We start from the raw sequence: 21,263 nt of genomic DNA, 5'->3' as shown, positions 1-21,263 counted from the left end.
AAACAATATAAAATGCGACCCAGTCGTTTGCACAATAATGAACTGCCAGTAAAATTTCTTGAAACTGTTTTGATAATTCTAGTTTCGTTCTTTAATCAATTATCTTCCTGACCAAAGAGAAAGTGAAGGAAGACTTGTATTTATATAGCATCTTTGCAGTGCTTAGGATGTTTCAAAACACTTCACAGCCAATTAAGAACTTTTGAAGTCACTTGTAATGCATGCAAATGTGTCAGCTAATCTGTATGCAGCTGGATCCCACAAATAGTAGCAAGAGAAATGATCAATCATCTGTTTTAGTGGTGCTGGTCGAGGAATAAATATTGGCCATGACACCAGGGAACTCCCCTGCTCTTTTTTGAATGGTACATGGCTTCCTTTCCATCTACCAGGCAAACATTGCCTTGTTTTAAGACATCATTGGAAAGTTGGCACTTCTGATCATGCAGTGCTCCCTTGGTATTGAATTCATGTGTTAGCCTTGATTATATGCTCAAAGTTCTGGAGTTGATCTTGAACTCACAACCTTCTGATGTGGGTGTGAATGCTACCGCTGAAGGTGACACTGTATGCCTATTGCACTGTCATCTTGGGTATATATTTGCATTGTGTGTTTTGTCTTGTTATTTGTTTTCAAGTTGCATCAAAGCCTTTTGTATTTTAAATTATTATAGGGTCAATCCGTGCACTTCCTGAAGTAAATCCTATTGAAGCGGTGTGCTTTGGGGATTCAGGCTACCGCTACCCTGAGAATTTCATAAAACATAGTGATTACAGCAGTAGCTCTGCAGCAGACATTTCTTTGGGAGGTACTTTGTCCCTGTTGAGCGACTGCCCATTTGAAGACAAAAGAACTAACAGTTCCCATTCTCCAGTGGGGGAGATGAATTGCATAAACTATAAAACTGATAACAAAACCATCTCCTGTTTGAGACCTTTGAACAATGGAAAGACATTTAAAGAGCTCACATCTTTAAGCAATGACATTATTTCTGCTGGAGGAAATTGCTTTAAATGTGAATACTGTGGGAGAAGATTTTTGCGCAAAGCACAGTTAACAATGCACAGACGCACCCACACCGGAGAGAAGCCGTATGTGTGTGATGAATGCGGAAGAGGTTTTGCAGAGAAGTCCAATTTAAATGACCATCGCCGAACTCACACAGGTGAACGACCTTACGCATGTACTTTTTGTGTCAAAGCATTTCGTCGTAATACACATCTAAAAGTACATCTCCGCCGCCACACTGGAGAAAAGCCATACAAGTGTGATGGTTGCAAGAAAACATTTGTGGACTCTTCCTCCCTTCAGAAGCATAGACGATTTCCCTCAGGTAAGAGCCTTGCCTGAACTTTCAAAAAGATTCTGATAAGTTACCTCACAAGTTGCTCCTCTACAAGATCAAGTCTTGTGAAATTAGTGACAATCTGCTGTGGTGGTTTAAGAATTGGTTGTATGCAGGCAGACAATTATCAGTGGATTTGGATCTTCTTTGAGATTGGTTACTAGTAACATCCCTACAGGATCAATGTTGAGACCATTGCTGTTAACTATTTTCATTAATAACCTAGATATTGGTGTGGAGAGATGATCTGCAAGTTTGCGGATGATACAAAAATATGTGAGTGTGTGTTGGGGGAATGGTCCTGTGTTTGGAAAATTATATTTAACTTGGAAAAATATGTTATGCACTTGGGCAGGTCTGACATTAAATATACATACACCCTACAGGGAACAGAATTGGAGCCAGTAAGAGAGCTGGACCGGTTCTGGCTGGGGTGGAGATCAGATAGTACTAGAGGCACTATATAAATCTGGGCCAATGTGATCATCTGGAATAGATATAATCACCTGAAGGAGTTGGAGAGGAATTTTCCAAATTTCTCTCCCCTAACTGGCCTGTGTTTTTAATCTTTTTTTTGCCTTGCCCAGAAGATTACATGGCTCATGGTGGGTAAACAGTGTTTATATCCTGATGTACAAGGTATCACAACTCGGTGAGACAAACTAGATAGACAAGTAAGTCCTTTTTCTGTTACCTCATGTTGGTTTTCAAGGACATAAGTATTATTTTGGTGTTTTGAGATCAATTTACAAGGTGAGTTTTATAATCAACACAGAGTGAGCGTTGATGCGCTCTGCTGTGCAGTAGCAGGATGGAGATTTGTGTCCATGAGTACCTAGTGAGAATTCCCAAATGTAACAGTGGAAAGATGCAGATGAAATCTGAGCATTTCTCCATGGAGAGGAAGTGAAAGCTGAAGGGAGAATTACCCCAGCCATTTTTTGAACCTCTTAATGGGTAGTTGAGGCTAGGGAGCAATAGTTTACCCTACACTCTTTATGAAGAAATGGCATGTATCTTGAGAAAAATAATACTTTGGAAATGACTGACAAGGGTTTCAGTATTAGTACTTTAGAAGAAATCAAACAGTCACAATGAATCATTTTTAGACAATATTCTTGTTAAATGAAATGTGCTGGTAGCATCATGAAGGGAACTTGCTGCTCACAGTTGTTGAACCCAGTAAATGTGAGAGTGACAGGTTATTACTGGCAGGTAGTTATTTAAGAAAAGGCCATTCGATCCATTGAGCTCAATCTCAACACAATTGGGCACCGAAGAGAATGGTTCATTTAAGCATATTAAAGAGGAAGAATGTTACTAGTGAGTATTAATTAGTTATTGAAAAGTGGGATGGTTATGTAAAATGTCAAATTTGGGGCTATTGTAAGAAGATGGCTCCTTGTGCAGTCTTTATTTAGAGATACAGTACTGAAACAGGCCCTTCGGCCCACCAAGTCTGTGCCGACCATCAACCACCCATTTATACTAATCCTACATTCCTACCACATCCCCACCTTCCCTCAATTCCCCTACCACCTATCTATACTAGGGACAATTTATAATGGCCAATTTACCTACCAACCTGCAAGTCTTTGGCTGTGGGAGAAAACCGGAGCACCTGGCGAAAACCCACACGGTCACAGGGAGAACTTGCAAACTCCACACAGGCAGTACCCAGAATCGAACCCGGGTCGCTGGAGCTGTGAGGCTGCGGTGCTCGCCACTGTGCCGCCCCCAGGTGTTAACAGTCAGGTGTTCCATTTCATTCGCACTTAGCTGAGACAGACACCTCATGCTCCCATATCAAAGGAATAAGGTCTTTATATTATTAAAGAGGGGATGCTTTCTTCAGGTATTTCAACTTGCTCAGCTTAGCATTCAACTGCATCTTAGAACTCCCTTTACATTTTGATTCCACTACCCTATATGATTGTTTGGAACACTTATCGCCCTTTGTATAATAATTGTTCTGGAATTTTTATCTGTGTATTGAGACTTTATGAACTGCTCTTCAAGTCTGTCAGATGAGAGGTTCAGTTATCAATCAGAGTTACTAATCCCTGAGGCAAGTATTCTTTTGATATGGGAGCATGAAGAGTCTGTCTTAGCTAAGTGTAAATGAAATGGAACAGCACCTGAGCCCTCAGATGGCACAAGGAGTCATCTTCTTACAAGGTAAAATATTTTTATTTTTTAACCATGTGCCTGCTTTTCATGTAGTCAGAGCTGCTCATTATTCCACTATTAACAGTCTCTCTGGACTAATGCTTTGTCTTTCACCACAAGCATTAACACACGCTTTGCCTTTGTCCCAGGACAGCTTTGTTTATTTAATCTCTCCTGCCCTATCAAACACCTTCCCTTTTGTTCTCTACCCCCCGCCCCCCTTCACTTGCTTAAAACCCAATTCTTTTCTAACCTTTGCCAGTTCTGATGAAAGGTCACAGACCTGAAGCGTTAACTTTGCTTCTCTCTCCACAGATGCTGCCAGACCTGCTGAGTAGTTCCAGCACTTTTTGTTTCATCTTCTTACAGTCTCTCTTCTCTTGGGCAGTCCCTCCGGATCGAGGATGACTTTCTTCCACTCCAGTTCGATGGACTTATCAGCCGTCTCAGAACCCAATGTGTGATCTGCAGACTCTGCCACATGAGGGGCAGGTGGTGCTTGAAGGGTCAGGTCGATGAGTAGTTTGGAGGTTTGTGCGCTTCCTCTGATGCCACAGCTTAGCCTGCACATGCTCCTGATGAAGACACTCGAGGTGTATGATGCCTTCCTGAATTAGCTTTCTCCATCGAGAACGGTCACGAGGCAGGGACTCCCACGAGTCGACAGGGATATTTGATATATTCAGGGATGCTTGGAGGACATCTCTAAAGCATTTCCGTTGTCCTCCTGAGGGTCTCCTGCCGTGACCAATTTCTGAGTAGAACAGCTGCTTCGGGAGTCTGGTGTCAGGCATGCGAATGACATGTCTCACCCAGCGGAGCTTATTTTGGGTGATTAGTGCAGGTTGGCTTGGGAGAGGATGCTGCTGTTGGACTGTCTTTCTTGCCACCGAATTTGGAGGATCTTGCGGAGGCACCTCTGGTGGTACATCTCCAGTGCTTTGAGGTGCCTGCTGTAGGTTGTCCAAGTCTCCGAAGCATATAGGAGCACAGGGATAACTGCTGCCCAGTAAACCGTGACCTTAGTCTCTGGTTTGAGATCATGATCTCAAATATTCTGTTCTTCAGTCGGCCGAAGGCTGAGCTGGCGCACATTGGAGGTGATGATGAACCTCATTGACTATGTCTGCCTTTGCTGAGAGGAGTCTCCCAAAATGTGGAAAATGTTCCACATTTTTCAGAATCTCACCATTGACCTTGATTGTCTGAGGGAGATGTTGTGCTGTGGGAGCTGGGTTGGAAGAGGGTCTTTGTTTTCTGAGCATTTAATGTGTCATGCTAGGCCCCCACCTGCCAAGAATGAGGCACATTAATTTTGTCATGAACATTGACTTTAAACTGTTGCTGGAGTGAGGAAATGACTTGTTAAACAGATCAGCCCATGGCTTGAAAAAACATTTGCATGTTAACAGACAGTGCTTGAAAGGACAGAGGACCATTCACTGACACATTCAACCCACAGTGGACCTTGATCACCAGGTATTGTGTGTAAGAGGAGCATTCCAGAGACTGCTAAGTTGATACGATCCAGGACTGGTTAGACCAGCTGGTCACATGACTGACTGGCTGTTCTAGGGTCTTTTGAACTAGCCACAGAATTTGAACTCAGAAAGACTGTTTGCTCCTGGACTGAGAAGATCTCTCCAGTCTGCTCCCATCTCTTTCTCTGAATCCACTGAAGATGCATGAACCCCAAGAGAGAACAGTCTCCTACGGCGAACAAGGTTTAAGAAGAATACTGGGCCCCAATGACTAGCAAGATCTACCGACAATCAAGGACTCTACTGTGAGCTCGAAGAACCAGAACAAAAATTCTTCAGATATAGCCTCAAACTTTTCCACTTTATTTTTCTTCTCTTTTCTGTCTCTGGTTGCATGTGTGCATCACGTATGCATGCTAGCGTCAGCATGTCATGTATCCGTAGGCGTCAACCGAATAGGAGTTTAATTTCAAGTTTTAATAAATTTCAACTTTTCTTTGAACCTAAGAAAACCTGTTTATGCATGGTTTCTTTGCCTTATAATTGAAAATCGGTGAACAAGGATTCACCGAGAGGGAGCTAAAAACACGGTGTGTTTAAAATTAAACCCTGTTATGGTAAGACCAGCTGAAGGCTGAGAGGGACCCCTAGACACCTTTCTCATCTGGTTGTAACCCAGGTGACAAAGGTGTCTAGGGGTCCCCCTCAACCTTCACCTGATCTCATCATAACAAATGAAAGACCCGTTTTCTCATATGCTTCGGAAAAGACTACCTCCCTGTCGGGGCATTGAACCTTAGTGTCCCATGTAACTAAACTAGTAATGCAGAGGCTCAGGCTAATGCCTTGGTGACATCGATTCAAATCCTACCATGGCAGCTCGTGAAATTTAAATTCAATTAATTTATAAATGCAATTAATTTATAAAAAACTCAGTAATGGTGCCATGAAACTATCATCGATTATCATAAAAACCTATCTGGTTCACTAATGTCCTTCAGGGAAGGAAATCTGCTGTCCTTACCTGATCTGGCCTACATGTGACTCCAGACCCACAGCAATGTGGTTGACTCCTAACTGCCCTCTGAAATGGCCTAGCAAGCTACTCCGTTGTCAAGGGCAATTAGGGATGGGCAACAAATGCTGGTCTTGCCAGCGACGCCCACATCCCTTGAAAGAATTTTTTTTTAAAGCGGGGATACTCACTGCTATATTAATGAGGAACTGGCAAAATGTTTTGACATTTTACATAACAAGCCCACCTTTCAATAACTAATTAATACTAGCAACATGTGACTCCAGACCTGAACCTAATCAAACTATGAGGCAGCTTATTGCTTTTTAAAAAAAAAATGCTGATTCCAGAATTTTAGAAAAGTAATGGGCTGCAAATTTGTATCAGGCCGTGGTGCAAAACGTGGCGATGTCGACGGCCGCCCATTTACACAGTGCCTGATATTTAATTCCATTGACTGCAGTGCAACTGAATATTGAACGCTGTGTATGGGGGGCGGCTGATCTGATGCCACCCTTTCTGCATCACCGCCTGAGACAAATTTCTACCCCAATAAGCTTATCAAAAGAAAATGAACTGTAGCAACACAGGCAAAATACAAAAAAAAATGATGTTGGTTTACTTTCAAAAGCATAATCAGTTGCCTTTTATTTCACTTAGGCTGCTGTAGAGCTGATTACATAAAATCTTTGCAAAAAGAGTCCACAGGTGAGCGGGAATGTTATTCTGAAGCAAACAGCAGTACTAACGTAAAATTGAAATTGAAGGAAAATCGTGTAACTGCGGAAGGTACAGGTAATGTCTTGTGAATTGCACTACATTTCACTTCTATAACCCCTTCTTAACCCTTGCCCCCGTGATGTATTAAGTGTGATCCCAGGTGGAATCCCTGATCTCAACTGTGCCTACCTGGGAACAAACACACCTCTCCTGATGGAGAGAACATCAAAGAGCATGCTACATTTATGTACCTGTAGCCAATGGGGGTGGGGGGGGGGGTGGTTGGTGGGGGGGGGGGTGGTGAGGTATGGGAATTCTTCCTTGCATTCAGGGAATACCCATAAGAAACTGAATACAGAAGAAAATAATTTTTATTATATAGATAGCTGTTTGTTAATTAAGATATTTTCTTAGACACTAACAAGTTGTGACTTTTTTTTCTAAAACACGCTGGATAAATTAACTACATTTTTTCATAAGCATTATACTATTAACGAGCATCATCACTGTATCTAAAATGGAAACTGGTCACAAAGTTTTATGAAGTGTCTTGTCTTTTTTTTCTAGATTTATGCAATTCACTGAACAAACAAAATCCAGAAAAGAACGTGTGTGATACAAAAGTTTTAGTGCACAGTAACTCCAGTTGTACCTCCAATTTCAGTAGGTCTGAAGGAAAGCCAATTGCCAATATGCATTTGGGTATTAGTAATGGAGAGAAATTGGAACGCTTTGATTACACATTGATATCGGAAAGTGGAAGATATGTAATGAACAGTCCTAATACGCTATTTGGCGAGCGGTTACTTGCTCCTGAGCAGTTTACACTTAAAACCCTCGTGGAGGAGAAACCCCCTTCAAGTACCAAGCATCCAGTAAGCTATTTGCACTAAGCATGCAGCTCACCATTCGTAACTAGGCATTTTTTAAAAGACTCTGCAGTCACACGCAGTAAAATGTAACCGTAATGAGCACTGCATTTCGCACACAAACAAGTGGCCTTACATCTGCGCTTCCAGACAAGTGAACCAACGGAGTCGCACCTGCAATAATCCTCCCAAGAGCAAGAGACCAGGTAATGAAGTGCTGACATTTGAGGATGGACATTTCTACTAGAAACTTGATCTCTGATGCGGTACATGCAGAAGCAGAACCGCAATAGCACATTCATTCATCAGCCCTTTCAGTACTTTGATTTGACTACACGACCGGCAATAATTCAGAAACCATTACTTCTAATTATGTGATGTGTTCCATATAATATTTTATTTAAAACTTTATAACATTTTAGAACAGCCTTTTACTTAACTACAAATAATAGATGGAGATTAACCAAAGAAAGATGCACACTTCCAAATCACCACCTTTCACGAGTGACAACAAAAGAAAAATTTTGGCATGAAGTTTTATTCTGTAACTGCATGAATGTTCTACAGAAAATGTACTGACAGTCAAACCCAAGACTGATTTATTGGGTGAGATTTTAACTCATTCAAAACCCATCCACTTGCACAGAGTTAAAATCAGGTCCCATATGTCAGTGGATGACCCAATGTTTTAGAAATTACTATGTTCCAGGTTTTTATATGCACAAGCTGTTTTAAAGGACTTGCCTTCATGCTTTCAGAATAAAAGAGTATATTTTATTTTCCTTCAGTTAGTTTCAATATGTGCAATATATTCGTCTGTTTTAAATGCTGGAAATATTTAATGTAGACAATGACTTGGCTGTCATAAGTCAACAATGAGAGTAAAATAAGCAAAATCAAATCAGCATAGAAATCATTAACAATTTTTTCTAAAGTCGTTTGTAAAAAAAAAAGTAATTTCTTAATCGTAGGGCAATCTGCAATAAAACACTTCAAACAATGGAGCAGATTTTCCCATTCCTGCACCTGGAATTAACATCAGCTGGGAGCTGAGAGTACTGAAAAATGGGGGGCACGGAGCACATGCCTGTCATTGAACCAACCAGCTTTTCCTGTCCCAATAATTTAAAAGGGCATAAAACAGCATGTGCTGCCTTTATAAGGATGTGCTCCTTGCTGCTCCATTTTCGTGTATTCATTGTGCCTAAGCGATCCAACAGCCTAAGAAATTTGAACCATTGTTACTTGATGTTGTCTTTTGTCTAAATTCCTAGCACTGTTGAAGCGCAGCAATCCATTTGCTGTCTGCAGCAAGTTGGAATGGAAGCATGGATAATGCAAACTGGAAAAGAAAAATCTGCTTGCTGGAACTTTCAAATAAAAACAGGAAATACTGGAAAGAATAACACCCAAAACATTAACCTGTCTTTATTACAGATGTTGATGGACCAGCTGTGTATTTACATCATTTTCTACTTTTATTGTAAATTTACTGCAGTTGACAATAATTTGGTTACAGTGGAAGTACTTTATAACTGTTACTTGCTGATCAACAGTAGAACTTCATTGCTGTATCTGTAACCAGCTGATTTAATTACTGACTGAAAGTATGACATTTAGAAAAGGGTTAGATGAATTCCTGATGTAATATTGCACAATTATATTTGAAATTGATAAAGTATACCTGCAGAGCTCCCCACTCATGTTGTGACTAAATATCTTTTCAACCCTGCACCAGAATGCAGAAATGACAGTACTGCATCACACTACTTGCTGTTTTCCCAATTTCATAAAATTACTGTCGTTACTTTATGAATGATAAAACATATAATAAACTGAATATTTCTTGGAAGTCTGTCTGCGTGTTTGTATATTGATTTTCACTACTGAAGTTGAAATTCATTCAGCAGTTAGACAATTGAGTCACTTGGGAAAGTTAACATGCTGGTGCACAGACCTCTGTTATTAAGTATCCTTTAATTTTTAGACTTGGGCTGTGTGCAGACAGGATGCTAAGTACTTAATGTGAAAGCACTAGTACCCAGTTGTATTCCACTACATTTTATGGGTTGATATTAATGGTTCTGGCTATTAGTTGTAGTACACTTTTATTAGAGTTATTCCATTCTATTCTGCAACAACTCCAATTTGGACACAGCCCTTTTCCAATTAACTGTTGTCGTGCAGCTGGAATTCTCTTCAATCTGAAAGGAAAGGCACAGGCCTTTAGGTTTGAAAGTTAATACATCTTGTTCTGGTCAGGGCACCCTTGTTATTTCTTTACTGTTAACCTTCGGAGGTTATTGTATTTCTCTGCTCTAATATGGATAATAAATTGGAGGTTCACATTAAGTTAGCATGCTTGTGATTTGGTTTCTGCTTTATTGCTTATTGGGTTTCATGTGACTCTAGTGAGTAATATCTCAAATACATTCATATCTAATTTCTGTGCAACTTCCACACTGCAAAAAAACTTGACTGATACAACAATGGATATACACTATAATATCCTTAAGCAATCACATGTGTAACAGTGGTGCACTGATAAACAGTCATATAAACAGGCCTGGCACGTAGCATTTTATTCATATTGCAATTTCTTTCTGGATCTTCAAAAGATTTTCCACACTGTGTTTCAGTTTTGTTGCCTCTCTCTCCTGGAGTGGTTGCCTTAAGATTCCACATATTCCTGACAAGCCCAGGACACAGGGCAGACTGAGAAACACGTCGTTTTTGATATCGTGCTCATTCTGATGTATCATTGGAATAAATGTTACATATGTTATTGGACAGGAAACCTTTTATTTAAATTAAATTTGTATTTGATATGGGAAGTCATTCAAATGAGTAATTATTAAATAATATTTCTAAATATGTGAAAGAAAAAGAAGTCATTTTCAGACGCATCATTCCAATAGGAAGTATTCTTCGCACATTCTAGGGTTGAGCAAGCTCATCGGATGTTAAATGGAAGCAACCTTGTGACCAACACACAATGACATTTTTGATGTCAGTATATGTTGATGTTGGACAGCACTGACCCATCTGGTGTCCTGACTGACCTCTGCAATCATGAGATGTTAGAGCAGTACTTTGTATTGCTTTTCAATCTAGAACATAACCATAGAAAAACACCAAATGCATGCCCTCCTACAAAGCCTGAGATTGGGCTTGATGGGAGCACCATATATGGATGAGCCTTATTTATTCTGTTTCTCTGTACAGTGCTGACCCAGCAAAATGAAGGCCTTGTGACATTAGATGCCCCAAACATCTGATACACAAAAGATTTCATCATCCATACTTTAACTCCAAACAATAGTGCTTGATAATTGTATGTCATTACTTCTAATGGCAGCTTTATGTATTTCCACTTGTTTCAAGGATGCCCAAAAAGTGGCTTTTGAATAGGTACTGAGCGACTGGTTTACCTGTTGTATTGGAGGTAATGGTAGATAATGTACTCTATGCAAGTCTTTGTTTAGAAAATTGTTTTCCTTGGTCTTACATAGGACAATTGCTATATTTGATGCAGCACTTTGAGACAATCAGTATAAAAGGCCAGTAGTGGAAGCAATGTCCAATTCTGATTTACAAGGCAACAGGGAAAATTAGAGTTACCACTATTTTAAATTAAATTTGCAAAACGCACTTTTGGCAGAACACCTATGTGCATTCCAAAAAAAAAAATGTATTCATTATGTCAAATCAAATAAGTTGATGGACATCCTGTCCCTATATTTCAGTAAACAGGTTAGCAGAAGCCAGTCATCTGAAGTGCAATCCACCACAAAGATTACACAGGCTAAGAGGTTTTAAAGAAGAGTACGTAAACTGACACAGGGCCAGATTAAAATTCCAATTTCCAGCAAAGGCTTTGTATTCAATTTCCAGCTGACCTTTATAAATGGAAATACCCATTGATGAACTACAAATAATCTAGGATTCAAGTAGATTGTCAAAGATTGACAGCCAGAAAGATGCATATGATGGAAAGTAGCTCAGTGGATGTGAAGACAAACATTTCAGATCTGAGCTGAGCACTATCGGAAGACTTGCTTACCCTATTGGAATCTTAATTAGGATGTCATGCATAGCATGAAAGTGACGTCACAGGAAAGCTGTGACCTGATTGGTGGGTAGGGAATTTTTTTTTACTGAATTTGAAAATAAAACATTGATTAAAAATTGATTAAAACCCTAATTAATAAGTAGAGTAACTAAACCAGAGGGAGGAGATTACTGTATTTAGTTAGCATTTAATATTTATAGTAGGAATCTAGCACTAGGGACCATATAATTATAACAATTTAGTAAGGATTTAATATGTATTTATTTATCTTAAATTAATTTATTAATTAGTGCTAGAAATGTCAGTTAGAGGGGTGAAGTGCTTGACCTGTGAGATGTGGGAGGTCCGTGACACTTCCAGTGTTCCGGATGACTACATCTGCAGGAAGTGTACCCAGTTGCAGCTCCTCACAGACCGCATGGATCGGTTGGAGCAGCAACTGGATGCAGTTACGAGCATGCAGGTGGCAGAAGGCATCATAGACAGGAGTTTTAGAGAAGTGGTTACACCCAAGGTGCAGGCAGATAGATGGGTGACCGCTAGAAGGGGCAGGCCGTCAGTGCAGGAATCCCCTGTGGCTATCCCCCTCTCTAACAAGTGTACCATTTTGGATACTGTTGGGGCGGATGGCCTATCAGGGGAAAACAGCAGCAGCCAGAGCAGTGTCACCACGGCTGGCACTGTTGTTCAGCAGGGACGGACAAAGTGCAGAAGAGCAATAGTTATAGGGGACTCGATAGTCAGGGGCACAGATAGGCGCTTCTGTGGACATGAAAGAGACTCCAGGATGGTATGTTGCCTCCCTGGTGCCAGGGTCAAGGATGTCTCTGAACGGACAGGGGGCATTCTGAAGGGGGAGGGTGAACAGCCAGACGTTGTGGTACACATCGGGACCAATGACATAGGCAGGAAGAGTGACGAGGTCCTGCAGGGGGAGTTAGGTAGAAAGTTAAAAGACAGGACCTCTAGGGTTGTAATCTCGGGATTACTCCCTGTGCCACATGCCAGTGAGGCTAGAAATAGGAAGATAGTGCAGCTAAACACGTGGCTGAACAGCTGGTGTAGAAGGGAGGGTTTCAGATATCTGGACCATTGGGATCTCTTCAGGGGCAGATGGGACCTGTACAAGAAGGGCGGGTTGCATCTGAACTGGAGGGACACAAATATCCTGGCTGCGAGGTTTGCTAGCGTCACTCGGGAGGGTTTTAAACTAGTGTGGCAGGGGGGTGGGAACCAGAGCAGTAGGACAGCTAGTGAAATAAATGAGGGGGAACTAGTAAATAAGGCCAGTAAGACTAAGAGGAAGAGCAGGCAGGGAGATGTTGCGGAGCACAGCGGGACTGGTGGTCTGAAGTGCATTTGTTTCAATGCGAGAAGTATAACAGGTAAGGCAGATGAACTTAGAGCTTGGATTAGTACTTGGAACTATGATGTTGTTGCTATTACAGAGACTTGGTTGAGGGAAGGACAGGATTGGCAGCTAAATATTCCAGGATTTAGAAGCTTCAGGCGGGATAGAGGGGGATGGAAAAGGGGTGGGGGAGTTGCATTACTTGTTAAGGAGAATATCACAGCTGTACTGCGGGAGGACACCTCAGAGGGGTCATGCAGCGAGGCAATATGGGTGGAGCTCAGGAATAGGAAGGGTGCAGTCACGATGTTGGGGGTTTTCTACAGGCCTCCCAACAGCCAGCGGGAGGTAGAGGAGCAGATATGTAGACAGATTTTGGAAAGATGTAAAGGTAACAGGGTTGTAGTGGTGGGTGATTTTAACTTCCCCTATATTGACTGGGACTCACTTTTTGCTAGGGGCTTAGATGGGGCAGAATTTGTAAGGAGCATCCAGGAGGGCTTCTTGAAACAATATGTAGATAGTCCAACTAGGGATGGGGCCGTACTGGACCTGGTATTGGGGAATGAGCCCGGCCAGGTGGTCGAAGTTTCAGTAGGGGAGCATTTCGGGAACAGTGACTATAATTCCATAAGTTTTAAGGTACTTGTGGATAAGGATAAGAGTAGTCCTCGGGTGAAGGTGCTAAATTGGGGGAAGGCTAATTATAACAATATTAGGCAGGAACTGAAGAATTTAGATTGGGGGCGGCTGTTTGAGGGTAAATCAACATCTGACATGTGGGAGTCTTTCAAATGTCAGTTGATTAGAATCCAGGACTGGCATGTTCCTGTGAGGAAGAAGGATAAGTTTAGCAAGTTTCGGGAACCTTGGATAACGCAGGATATTGTGAGCCTAGTCAAAAAGAAAAAGGAAGCATTCGTAAGGGCTGGAAGGCTAGGAACAGACAAATCCCTTGAGGAATATAAAGACAGTAGAAAGGAACTTAAGCAAGGAGTCAGGAGGGCTAAAAGGGGTCATGAAAAGTCATTGGCAAACAGGATTAAGGATAATCCCAAGGCTTTTTATACATATATAAAGAGCAAAAGGCTAACTAGGGAAAGGGTTGGCCCGCTCAAGGACAGAGATAGGAATCTATGTGTGGAGCCAGAGGAAATGGGCGAGGTACTAACTTTGTGTAGAAGGAAAAAATTGTGGCCGATGCAGCTAAATAAATACACACATATATATATATATATATATAAGATGAAAGTATAGCCACATATTGTTACAAAATGAGTATTTACCCAAGGCATTGTGGGACAAGTTAGTTAGCTTGCAGCCTTGAACATGGTACTGCTTAGCACAGACAATTAGCCTGACCAAGGAGGGCCCCTCATATCAGTGTATAAGATAGCTGCTTTGTGTAACTGCAGACTGCACAAAGCAATCAGGAATGCAAGCTTGATAAAGGTAGAAGGATTCATTGTGAAGACTCAAGGATAGTTGATAAGGGGGTCTGGGAAACATCACAAGATGATCAGGGGGCTTGCATGAGCTGATCACGTAGCCACATGATGCCTAATGAGTAATCTAATTGGTACTATGTGTAATGTATGTAATCAATAACCGTTATGATTGGATCATGTCCAGTCAGGATGGGCTGAGTAACTGTTAGAAAAATGTATAAGTATGCATGATTTTCCTTTGTTTGGTGGAGAGGCATCTGGACAGAGCAGTGACCTGCTCCCCGCTGGCGTAACTCAATAAACTGTTTGACATTGGAGCAGACCTGAGTGTCGAGTGATTCTTCTAGATTCATTCCCGCTAACAATTGGCGTAGTCGGCAGGATCAGGGGTAAGTCAACTCTTCTGCGACCCTGATATCCCAATCACCCAGCCTGAGCCGGAATTAAGAGGATGACTGGGTCCCACGTGAAGGCCAGGAATTAAATGGGCGAAGGGAACAAAGGGGACAAGGGAGAGTTGGCTGAAACCTGATCCCGAACTTGAGAACAGGATTCGGCGGTCGCTTGATGCCATCAGGAATACCGGGTGAGTATCTTTAAAGCTTATCCCGGGGCCGGGTGGTGTTTCGCGACCAATGAATGCCAAGTTTGTGAACAGGATCTGAACAATGGTCAAACGGTGGTAGGTAGTTCATTAAGAGACGTAGGCACTGTCAAGGAGGGTTTGGAATATACGTATGCGTATATATATCATAAGCTTGTTGTATGAAATACGGACAGACTTGTGACCCGACAGTTAGCCAGGAGACGGTCTACTACAATTTGCGCTAAGTTAAAAGCGGACCTCTGAGAGTAGATTCTAACAGTTCTAATCCTACCCAAGCCAGGCCAGTGAAAAGATAGAGCTCGAGTGGGGACCGGAGGGGTCCATTACCTGCCAACTGGCAGAGAAACAAAAAGAAAAAAAAGCATTCACTAAGTTTATGGCAGAGTGACACAAGGGACTATGTTTTAGAGTAAAAACAAGTTACTGTGTCTTTGATTCGAATGTGTGATTGTTGGAAGCGTCCACGAATGAATTGAATGTCTGGGATGTACAGCTTGTGTTCTGTAGAACTGACTGTCGTTAACTCTTTGTTGTCTGGCTTTAATGTTGAACTCTTTGTTGTCTGGTTTTAATGTTGAAAGCATGAGTCTATTAAGTTGTTTGGAATTGAATGAGTGTGAAAAGTGATTGTTGAGTGTGTTCATTTCGATTTAAGATTGTGCACCCAGGAATGGGATATAAAATTGAATTATATTTTAAGTCAAAATTTTATTTTGATTTTAAAAGTTGGTTTTGCAACTGTGAAAAGGCAATGAACAATTTTCTAAGCCTTGAAGGTCTGAAGATGTTTGGCAGAAATCCAATTTGAAGTTTACAACTCCTGCTTTAATTGGAGTTCCAGTTTAAAATCTGTTCTAGTTTTTTTGGCGTTTAAATTAAAGACATGTTTTACTGACTGTTTTAAGTAGCAAATGTCAGGAATTGGATATTGGTTTTAAGGGAGAGAAGGATAAGCAAAGGAGATAATGGGAAAGATTAAAGTTTGTGTAAGGAGCTGGTGTTAAGTCTTTTGTTGTAAGAATGTTAAATAACTTTTTCTTTAGTTTTTGGTTTTATTACAGTCATTTGAAAAGGCGCCTGAAGAACAAGAAAAATAACGTAATTTACCTATCTTTTTTTTAAAAAGCACGTGCTATTCTGTTACGTGTGTAGTTAATAAGTATTATAAGTTAATAAGTCTGAATTAAATTAATACTGTTAAGGTTAATTGACCTGTTAAATTAAAAAAAAAACCTGGAAATGTCATTTGCAACCACAATGAACTTTCAAGTTTAGCATGTCGAGTTTTGGGGGAGTCTTAAATTCCGAACATAGGACTCACTCATATAACATCGGCAGTTTTGATTTTTAAATATTTATTGCAGTAAATTGGAATTTGGAATCATTTTTGTTTTATAAAAAATCCTTGGATTAGAAACCTCTTACAAAAGATGCTAAAAGTTTGGAAACAATTGGAGTTTAATCTAAAATGCTGTCTTTCCTGATGGAGATGGTTTCCTTTGAAGTTGATAATGTTACTAAAAATGTTGTTGTTTGAAAATCCTAAGGATACCAAAAACTATTTAAAATGGAGTTTAGTTCTTTTCGATAAAAAAAAGGGTTACGTAAAGTGACGCAGCGGAGAATGCTTTGCTCCGCCCCCTTGGAGACAAGCAAGAAATTAACCTTGCTGCAACAATCTTTATCAATGAGACAAAGTGCTTGAGAAGGAGAAATAGTTGCAAGCACTTCTGTCTTTACTAAAAAAAAATGCAATATCACCAAGTCTGGGCATAAGAAATTGGAATCGATAAACAAAATTAAATTGATATGAGTGGTTAATTAAAGCATTCAAAGGGAAATTTATTGTTATTTGAATTTGGAATAATCTGAGATGTCGAAAATCCAGTTTAATTTGACAAGTTATTTAAGGAATTAAAATGTCATCAAAGGTTAAAAAAAAAGCACAAACAATATACACTAATGTCTGGAATCAAACGGAACTGTTTGATTTCTGTTTTAAGGAATTATGAATATTGATTGTAAAGGTTCTCCAGGACTCAAAATGAAATAGAATTATAATTAATAGGAATTGGCAATTAGATCTGGCTGATGCAAGAGCTAATAAAGGAATTCTGGGGATAAACAAATGATGAAATTAGAATTCAAACAGCTAAATTAATATCGTGTGAACAAAAAAAGAACAAAGAACAAAGATAATTACAGCACAGGAACAGGCCCTTCGGCCCTCCAAGCCTGCGCCGATCCAGATCCTCTCTCTAAACATGTCGCCTATTTTCTAAGGTTCTGTATCTCTTTTCTTCCTGCCCATTCATGTATCTGTCTAGATACATCTTAAAAGACTCCATCGTGCCCGCATCTACCACCTCCGCTGGCAATGCGTTCCAGGTGCCCACCACCCTCTGCGTAAAGAACTTTCCACGCATATCCCCCCTAAACTTTTCCCCTTTCACTTTGAACTCGTGTCCTCTAGTAATTGAAACCCGCACTCTGGGAAAAAGCCTCTTGCTATCCACCCTGTCTATACCTCTCATGATTTTGTACACCTCAATCAGGTCCCCCCTCAACCTCCGTCTTTCTAATGAAAATAATCCTAATCTGCTCAACCTCTCTTCATAGCTAGCGCCCTCCATACCAGGCAACATCCTGGTGAACCTCCTCTGCACCCTCTCCAAAGCATCCACATCCTTTTGATAATGTGGCGACCAGAACTGTACGCAGTATTCCAAATGTGGCCGAACCAAAGTCCTATACAACTGTAACATGACCTGCCAACTCTTGTACTCAATGCCCCGTCCGATGAAGGAAAGCATGCCGTATGCCTTCTTGACCACTCTATTTACCTGCGTTGCCACCTTCAGGGAACAGTGGACCTGAACACCCAAATCTCTCTGGACATCAATTTTCCCCAGGACTTTTCCATTTACTGTATAGTTCACTCTTGAATTGGATCTTCCAAAATGCATCACCTCGCATTTGCCCTGATTGAACTCCATCTGCCATTTCTCTGCCCAACTCTCCAATCTATCTATATTCTGCTGTATTCTCTGACAGTCCCCTTCACTATCTGCTACTCCACCAATCTTAGTGTCGTCTGCAAACTTGCTAATCAGTCCACCTATACTTTCCTCCAAATCATTAATGTTAATGTTAATTATGAAATTTCCAAGAAGTCTACAATTTTCCAGTGAAAGTCAGGAAAGTGTAGATAAGACTGGCAATTGATAGATTTCTCTTGGAGATATGAATTTTTAAGAGGGCTACATTTGAAAGTCTGGCCATTTTTGATCTTTTTGAACGGGTCTCAAACGTGTTTACTGACTTGAGAAACAGCATGGCATGAAATGTTTAATGCAGCCAGTGCAGTGAGACAACTCACATAGAGAAAATGACTTTATAATAATCAGGATAAATTAAACACCTTAATAATGACAGGAAGGGCAGGTAGCAGGTAGTGAGGAAATAGGACCCGCAAGAGAAAGGGTTAAAAGATTTTTGAAGGAGTTGTGCAGACAACTGCACAAGGTGAGGCAGGAGGTTCTATAGAAACATGAAAGAGGAACAGACAAAGGTGCCTGTTGTGGGAGACAAAGTAATGGTAAAGGGAAGGGCCGATGGAAACATTGGTCCCAACTGAAGGTCTATAAAGACAACAGCAAATGATAGACTCCGAAATAAACACCACCTGGTACGCAAAGAGATACCGGGAATGGAAGAATACACTTGAGAATGGACTACTCGGGGGGCTGGGAATAATGGTAGTGTTGATAGGCATTTGGATTATTATTAGATGGGCTACTAACTGGGCAAGGATTGTGGGGAACGAAGCCCGAGCGTGACGGGATCATACAGATAATTTCGAAAGAGTAGAGATGATAAGAATATAAATTAACTTCTGGATTCCCCAGGACATGTTCGGTCCCCACAGGTAGACATGTATCCCTCATCGGGGGATACTCACAACATGGACAAGTACTAACACCTGGTGACCACCAGGGCAGTGTGTTTAAATTACAGATATAATCACTAGTGGCGAATGGGAAAGAACCGGACTGCAGTGGCTGGAGGCCTGATGCTAATATCCGTAGAGGAAGGACAAAGACCCGGTAATGGATGCACAACGGATTAATGAAAGGAGTATTAATATGGACTATATGAACTATGGGGCATTGCACAAAATGTTGGATGGGAAGTGTATAACGGCAAGTAAACCTACTTGACTGCATGGCTTACGGTGAATCCGGGCAAAGATGCAGTATGTGTACGGTGTTCCACAGATGACCCACGCTAACTGCGTGACCAGACAGAAAGGGGAAGGGGTAACTGAGAGCTGTGTCTTTGGAATTGTTTGTGCCCCTCCCATTGGGCAACAGATGATAAGGAAAGTTGAAAGGAACATGGATGTGTGTGGGTACATCGAGCCCAGGGGAAGCGTTGTATGATAATGTAAAACATGAAATTGTGCCTGTGTTGATCAATGTCTCAGGTATCCGGATGCCAGAGTATTGTTCAGAACAGGCTAAGAATATGTATAGTATGTTAGCCACTGTAATAGTGCGACAAGCTGCTGATGCCACAGGGGCCACAAGGATAAGAGGGCGTAACCCATTTCATAGATGCAAGAGAAAAAAATATTAAATGATGAAGTAACAGGGATCAATACTGGGACTTCTTTAATCAATTCTTTACATACACAAGCGGTAAACGAGAATGTGGAACGACTCTGGAGGGTTATAAGGGAGCTCATAATTCAAGCTGAGGGGGCCCAATCAAACAGGTCTGGGGCAGAGAACAATGGAAATACAATTAGATGGAATAGCAGTGCTGGAGGCCCATGCCAAGACTTTTAATCACTTTGGATGCCGTACCCGGCAGGGACAATTGTGCCACACTTATGGGCTGTGGATGGTGGAACAAATGAGACACAACCTCGATCAGCTCCAAAGTGGGGAGGTACCAGATTGGATCGACAGGGCAATACCTCCCTCCAATATTATCTGACAGAGATTTTGCAAGGTCGGGGTACCAGGGAAATGGAAAGTACTGCGTTTCCACCATCAAAACATCATACTGCTATGGAAGTTGACGCTGTCCCATACCATACCCAGACTTCTGTTTTACCCCTCAACAACCAGTCACTATAGGACTAGCCTGGATAGTTTATATCCAACAGCGGGGGCTGGAAACCATTAATGCAACTGATCAGCTCCACGATCACCTCCAGCATTATAAAGAGTCAGAGCAAGCCCCAATCCCACACATAGATGAGAAATTGAGCGGATTACGGGACAAAGTAGGTCACTCAGTGAACCTTTACCATCAGTTAAAAAGAAAGTTAAAGGTTCTCAAGGAAAATAATGAACAGGAACTTCAAAGTACAAGCTGGCGGGGAAGAGTTTGGTATTGGGGGATGAACATCAATATTCACCCTTGAATCAGGATAATATCACACGTGTTGGTGGGAGTGCAATTGGTACTGGCTCCCACAGAGGTAATATTGGCTTGTAGATCATGCGGACAATATACTAAGCGTAAGAAAGCAAAGGCTTTGGTAAAGGAACAACACAGGAGGTTAACCTCAAAGGGACACGATAATTTGGGTCATATTGATTTGATTTAAGTGACCAGAATTCCTGAAATCACGTGACTGGCCAGCATGTAGAGGCAGGGAATACCGGACAGGGTTAAAACGGGGATAATAAAATAGGTATGTCGATTAACAGGACTAGGGGTAGTCCTTTACCGAAAGGGGGGATTGTAGAAGGAAAAAATTGTGGCCGATGCAGCTAAATAAATACACACATATATATATATATATATATATATATATATATGATGAAAGTATAGCCACATATTGTTACAAAATGGAGTATTTACCCAAGGCATTGTGGGACAAGTTAGTTAGCTTGCAGCCTTGAACATGGTACTGCTTAGCACAGACAATTAGCCTGACCAAGGAGGGCCCCTCATATCAGTGTATAAGACAGCTGCTTTGTGTAACTGCAGACTGCACAAAGCAATCAGGAATGCAAGCTTGATAAAGGTAGAAGGATTCATTGTGAAGACTCAAGGATAGTTGATAAGGGGGTCTGGGAAACATCACAAGATGATCAGGGGGCTTGCATGAGCTGATCACGTAGCCACATGATGCCTAATGAGTAATCTAATTGGTAATATGTGTAATG

General features: G+C 41.2%; 2 protein-coding genes across 2 annotated transcripts in view; one reads left to right on the top strand and one right to left on the bottom strand.

The window, feature by feature from the left end:
• The window catches only part of LOC137377151 (zinc finger protein 761-like), a 54,792-nt gene extending 45,349 nt beyond the window's left edge, over nt 1-9,443 (top strand). The window contains exons 11-13 of the mRNA XM_068046527.1: nt 675-1,334; nt 6,672-6,806; nt 7,299-9,443. Of these exons, the coding sequence (XP_067902628.1) occupies nt 675-1,334; nt 6,672-6,806; nt 7,299-7,624 (1,121 nt within the window). The 3' untranslated portion in view covers nt 7,625-9,443. The remainder of the gene's footprint in view (nt 1-674; nt 1,335-6,671; nt 6,807-7,298) is intronic.
• Nucleotides 9,444-10,185: 742 nt separating this feature from the next.
• LOC137377341 (L-lactate dehydrogenase A chain-like) overlaps nt 10,186-21,263 on the bottom strand; it is a 44,880-nt gene continuing 33,802 nt past the window's right edge. The window contains exon 7 of the mRNA XM_068046922.1: nt 10,186-10,350. Coding sequence (XP_067903023.1) covers nt 10,186-10,350 — 165 coding nt within the window. The remainder of the gene's footprint in view (nt 10,351-21,263) is intronic.

The sequence above is a fragment of the Heterodontus francisci genome, chromosome 14, assembly GCF_036365525.1.
Source record: "Heterodontus francisci isolate sHetFra1 chromosome 14, sHetFra1.hap1, whole genome shotgun sequence".
Classification (NCBI taxonomy): Eukaryota; Metazoa; Chordata; class Chondrichthyes; order Heterodontiformes; family Heterodontidae; genus Heterodontus; species Heterodontus francisci.
The sequence above is the reverse complement of the archived record's forward strand: the minus strand, read 5'-3'. Positions and strand labels throughout refer to the sequence as shown.